The sequence below is a fragment of the Chenopodium album genome, chromosome 19 (assembly GCF_948465745.1).
Source record: "Chenopodium album chromosome 19, dcCheAlbu1.1, whole genome shotgun sequence".
NCBI lineage: Eukaryota > Viridiplantae > Streptophyta > Magnoliopsida > Caryophyllales > Amaranthaceae > Chenopodium > Chenopodium album.
Genome location: NC_137852.1, coordinates 42,512,962 through 42,519,047, shown reverse-complemented (window position 1 = coordinate 42,519,047; position 6,086 = coordinate 42,512,962). Strand labels below are relative to the sequence as shown.

The 6,086-nt window shown below is 33.5% G+C and overlaps 1 protein-coding gene across 2 annotated transcripts; it reads right to left on the bottom strand.

Moving 5' to 3' along the window:
* Positions 1 to 248: 248 nt before the first annotated feature.
* LOC145593754 (psbP domain-containing protein 5, chloroplastic-like) lies at positions 249 to 5,016 on the bottom strand. Of its 2 annotated transcripts, XM_081650099.1 has the most exons (11): positions 4,830 to 5,013; positions 4,561 to 4,727; positions 4,333 to 4,441; positions 3,063 to 3,112; positions 2,805 to 2,872; positions 2,627 to 2,725; positions 1,636 to 1,695; positions 1,453 to 1,512; positions 1,305 to 1,359; positions 720 to 769; positions 249 to 592 (listed from the first exon to the last, which is right to left on the bottom strand). In XM_081650099.1, the coding sequence occupies exons 1-11, from the start codon at positions 4,907 to 4,909 to the stop codon at positions 494 to 496; spliced, it is 897 nt and encodes a 298-aa protein (XP_081506225.1). In that variant the 5' UTR covers positions 4,910 to 5,013; the 3' UTR covers positions 249 to 493. The 2 variants fall into 2 exon arrangements, with proteins under 2 accessions (XP_081506225.1, XP_081506226.1); XM_081650100.1 differs by lacking the exons at positions 3,063 to 3,112; positions 4,333 to 4,441 and having other exon boundaries at positions 4,830 to 5,016.
* Between the last annotated feature and the right edge of the window lie 1,070 nt (positions 5,017 to 6,086).

Sequence of the window (6,086 nt, the reverse complement as noted above, 5' to 3'; positions counted from 1 at the left end):
GACAAGTGCGTAGCATATTATTTGTATGTTACTAATTGGATTTTGTAAATATGAATATCATTCAATTGATTGGTTATTACAAAGAAAATGAGAATCCTAAAGCCAAGAAACTCATAGAATACGTGTTGGTCATGCTCATTGATTACGGAGAGAGTTGAGTTGAGATCCAAACCCAAACTCAGCTTTGAAGTATTATTCATATATTATGCCTCAAGACAATCAACCTGAAATCTAAAGTCTTTCTGTCGAGTAGGAACCTTGCTCTGAAAGTGCTATGAATAAAATGTACAAGTGCTTATTTGAAAATTCTTTCAATATAACAACAAAATCAGTTATCTCCAAGCTACATATAGAAACATACAAGCCCTACATTGTAATATTTCAGCTCTCTCTCAGAGAAAAGCCATGCAGACTCAGTGGCTGCTGTGCATGAAAAAACATCTACACTGCTCTGAGAAGGGGACAAGAACATCGATGGTTGATGGAAAAAATATCACCAAAACCTCCATGGATCCTTGTATGGAGGGACATAATTATCAGTTGGGGGGAGAAGCCGAAAGGAGTTGGCAGTTCTCTTCAAGATAGGCCCCATCTGCACCAAATAGAAAACAGCAGTCAAACCACAAGAATCACATGGCAATCTTTGGATAACTAACAATTCCTCCTCAATATCTAAGTGAGGAGGGTCAAATGCTGCAATGCCAAGATAAGGAGCTTACAGTTTCCCACTGCTTGCTCAAAGTCGAAGCGTTCAGAGTGTATAAAAAACCTGCAAATGTTGTACGAGTTAAATGATTCTTTGGAAAAAAATGTTAGTATCAAAGACACACTTTTTAATATGTTAGTGTATCAAAGACACACTTTTTAGATTAAAGCTTAATAGCCAAACATACTATTTTATTCTAGTATACCAGAGCTTAAATATTCATTTCTTTTAGAAAGGTAAGACATCAGGAAGCTTTCCTCAAGGGGAAATCCTAATGCAACCAGAACTTAGATTAAGTAATGGGGATAGAATAGAAGAAAAAATTATCTTCAATAAAAAGTCTCTTAGTAAAATCATGTCATAATGTCATATCCTCTCTTTCTCTGTTCTTTTTCTTCGCTATGCAGAAGTAAAGCTTCAGTTTTATTTATTTATTTATTTATAATTTAATTTTTTTTAATTTTTTTTTTTTTAAGTTTTCTACTTTGTAATTATCCAAAGAGGGGAAAGCCTCTTGGAGACAGCAACCCTTGCAGAGACCATGTGTTCAATATCTTAAGGTTTGTAATATAGATAAAAGAATATGCCAGAAACATACCATCACGCTCAGCTGTAGAAGCAACATATTGTCTATAATTGTTTGACTCCTGTGCCTACAGATTAAGGAAGTTGGATTAAATATGCAAAACAAATGTAAAGATCCCCAGGAAATCCAATTTGGTTTTTTTTTTAAAAGAAAAACATACAGATTTGGTTGGTGATTTGCGGACTAAGTATTCATAAAACCAGTATCTTTCACCATCAACCTGAGAAGAAAAGGTACAATATAAACATCACTTTGGAATGAAAATGCGATTTTTATTTAAGTAATCGCTATAGATGTTAATTGTCAGCTAAAACACCAAACAACCAAAATTCTAAGGGCTTACTTCATTTGATTGTGCATCAAGTATGGAGCTCTCAGCCAATTTTTGAGTTGATGTAACTCGCTGCAGAAAACCAATACCATGTTAATTAAACCTGAAACGAATTTGACATTAATGACGGATGCATCATTTCAACTGAATCATATTTCAAGCAGCAAACTGACCTTCAATATATGGAATTTGAGAAGTACTATGGTGTATGCTTTTTAAATCAAACTTATTTACTTCCATAACTCAGCAAGTTTAGAGTTAGGACTATGTGAAGGCAATTTAAATGGATTTGCAGTACATAGAAAAATGATTGTTATTAAGATGCTTGTGATTCCCTCAAATGAAAAGCTTCTCCGTATTTCAGCATGCAATGTATCTCTTTAATCTACTTTATTTATATTTGCTTACAAGCAATATTTGAATTCTTATTAATACCAATTATAACGGTGATCATGGCTTTGACATACAGGTGGTAGACTTGGTATTGACAATTATGATGAATGCATTAGCTACAGATCAATCTTCGAATCATAACAAGATTGCCACAATAATAAGAGCGGAGTTTTATAACTCCAAACGAAGACTAGGAGTTCCCAAAACCTACATTATGTTTGGATAGTGAGAAATGTAGGAAAGAAAGAGAAAAGGAGGGATGCATCATCCTTTGTTTGGATATCTAATGCAAGATTGCAAGGAAGGAAGGGGAGGACATTTCCATTTTCCTTCCCTGTTTAGTAAATCAAAACCCTCTATTGTTGGAGAGATTTGGAAGGAAAATGGAAGTTCACCTTTTCTTTCCCTTACCGTCCCTTTTCCCTTCTCTTTCCTTTTCCCCTCACTATTGTTATCCAAACACAGTGTTATTATGTAGTATAATTCCTCAAGAACAATCTATGACTTTAGGGATGGCATTTATGGCAACAAAGCAAAAATGTAAGACAACGCTGAACCAATCAATTTTCATTCTGTCAGGTGAAAAACAGCAGAGAAAATGACAAATTACCAAAGCAGATTTGTCAGACAATACTGAATCGGCAACGTCTTTCGGATTCCATGTACTCTTATCCTTGGATTTCAAAAACTCTGGATTGGGGGGGCCTATCTGAATCAATACACCAAGTCAGCTAATGTAACAAGATAACCCCAAAACAATTTGGCAGATACATGTATATGGTAATCACCGTAACAGATATGATGACATTGTCGATGAAGTCAACACGCTCGGACACTATACGCAGCCGCGCATTAGCTGCATCAATTCACATCAATGTCTGATCAGCTCAACTAAGATGAGGTACTATGGTTGAAAAAGTAGAAATTCATGACTACATGTCTCATGTCTACATTAATCATATTCAGGAATGAGTAAATGAACCAGTCTCATGCAGCGGATGTTGGGTGGGGGGGGGGGGGGGAGAGCAAGGTGAAGTTTAACTTACGGGCCAGAGGAGCAGCTGATGAATATCTTTCTGGCTTTCTGGATTCCACCCTTAAAATAGATGAAAAGAGTCAGGTCCCTACATTTCAGGACAAAAAGAAGTGATTCGCAATAGAAGTAGTGCATTTATTTTTGAAAGCAAACTACAAGAATAAAATGTCACAGGAAGCATAAGATACAACTTCTCACTTTCAAATACGCAAACATATAAATTGATATATAAAAATCAGGAAAGACTACCTTCTATTCCTGTACTCTTTTCATTACTAACAGAACAACTCTTTAGTAAAACATGTTGCTAAATCTAGTAGCATTTACACTTAATTTACATAACTTCATGCTTGCAGTTTGAGAGGGGGAGCGGGGGATGCTTCAATAAAAAAAAAAAAAAAAAAATTAATGGTGGTTACAGTTGTTTTAGCGCCACAAAAAAATAAGCAAGAACAATAGCAGTTCCAAGTGGAAAAAAGACTTAACTAATTGTGGTCATTGAACATATGATCAAATATAACCCTTTAGACATAAGATAATTCGCCACATTTTGATTAATGTAAGCTTTCAAACTGCATTTGATGATAGCACAGATAGCATAGCTTGATATCCCTTCTAGAAGTAGTAGATAACAACATATGGTAAGCTGTCAATACCATCAATGTAAGAACTAAAGTGACAACCACCCAAATTATAAGGGACACGTCTAACAAATAACCCATAAAGCTGAAGAAAACTCCAAACCGACTTAAAACTAGGTTGCCAACAACTATAATTGAATTCAAGATTGTGAAGCAAGTGCAAGAACAAGAAAGTAAGATAAAGCTCGAGGAACCAAAACTTGGTTTAGTCACTCTTGCCGCCCAATATAATATGGTTCATTCAGATATTCAACCACTAGTTTCTCAAACATTATAAAGTGATTTACAATTTTACTAGATTTATCTCAGTAAGTACATTCACAGGTGTTTTTTGTAACGGTTAAGTCATAGGTAGTAATCAACAACTTTTCGGTTTGAGTGAGTATACTAGACTATTATGAAACTATAAACTGTAATACTCTAATCACTAATTGCAATAAAAGGGCCATGATATAAATAAACACTTAGAAGAGTGGTTTAAGATTAAACAAAACACAAGTATTAACTTCATTATAATAGTCCACACTCCACAGTCCCACATACAACAAATTATTCTCCCCCAATCCCAAGCAGCATAGCACTAAAGTTCAAGTTACACAATTGTAATCATTGGTTTAACAATAGTATTAGAAAATATACCATTTAAAGGCAAGCTTTCTGGAGGGAAGTTTCATTGGATATGAGTAAGAATAGGCATTTAAATCATCAACAAATTCAAGCATTTTCACCTCCTCTTCAGCATTAATTCCTGCAGCATATTCATATATTAGGATTCTACATATCATTTTCCAATACAATATAAATAAACCCACATCAATAATTAGCAAAATTAGATAAAAACACAAATTTAGAGTAAAATGAGCTCACCATTAGTAGGGAAAATCAAGGCCATAGAAGAAGATAAGCCAAAGAGCAACAAATCCCTCTTGCAAAACCCAAATTCTGAGGTGGGTATTGATGAATTGCAAGAACAAGCAATTATTTTACCTTTTGATTTGCATTTTTTCAGGAAAACAGAGGAATTTATCTGATTTCTGAACCCCAAATAACAAAATTGATTACATAATAAACAATATCCAATTTGAAATTAAAACAAAGTATAATTGCTATAAGATAAAGAGAGGAAAAAGGAGTACCTGAAGAGTAGAAGATGAGAGGGTAATTGAGAGGGAGAATTAAAGATTGTTGGAGTGGAAGAATGAAAGACATTCGCCATTGTTGAAGCTTCTTTCTCTCTCCTCTCCCGCGCTAAGGGAGGATAAAACGATAGAGTTTATTAATGGAATCAAATTATCTTTTTAGAAGTACTATTTCGTTTTCATTTTTTTTTAAATGACTTGTTTACCCCTTCGATAGAATGCGCTATGTACCGGTGCTAATGCACGAGAGAATTATATTCAAGTAGAATGATAATATATTTTTTCTATAACGATGGATGACCGATCAAGTAGATTTAAGTATTTAAGGCTCGAAGCGAGTTGTAAGGAGTAATATCATTTCATATACGTAATACAATTTTTATTGAGAGATCGGAATCCTTAAGGTTTGTCACAAATTTAATTATGAGGTTCTTTATTTATTTATTTATTGAATAAATATGTGTAAAGGATATTCGAGTTATTATTAGTCATTGTGTTAATTTTGTAATCCCTTAATTTACTCTTTAAGTTGATAGTCAACGATTTCCCTAACTCTTAGCTAATGTACCTACAAATGTACCTACTCTAAGGGCCTGTTCTCTTACGTTGAAATTCAGTTCAGTTCAGTTCAGTTCAGTTCAGCTCCTAATTTCCTTCTCTTATAAAATATTCAGTTCAGTTCAGTTCAGTTCAGCTCCTAATTTCCTTATCTTATAAAATATTCATTTCAGTTCAGTTCAGCTGAGTTCAGTCAATGTGAACAAACCCTAATTTTATTGCTTACTCAAGTATTATATATACTCTTATACTCATCAATATAATTTAAAACTTTCCGACATTCTCTTTCTGATAACTCTATCAATATGAGGTTCTTTTTAATCTTGAATGAAAATATGGTTTTACAAAAATACTATTAACACTATGAATTTTTTGTATTAATTGATAAATTAAGTATGCTATTTGTTCTTAGTTCTATTTCAAATCTTTGAACCTTGATACTTGATAATGTGTTCCTAATTTTTTTTTTTTTTTTTTTTAATTTTATAACCATTTTGATAAGGATGCACATCTTTGTGTTCAACACCAAAGTATGGATAAAGTTCGTATACGTAGTATTTTTGTTTATCAAATTGCCCACCAAATGAAGAAAGTTGAGGGTGAAAATGTAAAACTTCCATTATTGTGTCATTAGGGAGGGAAATACAAATTTATAAGCTTGGTAAACAAAGGCATAATTTGGGATAAAAGGTTAAA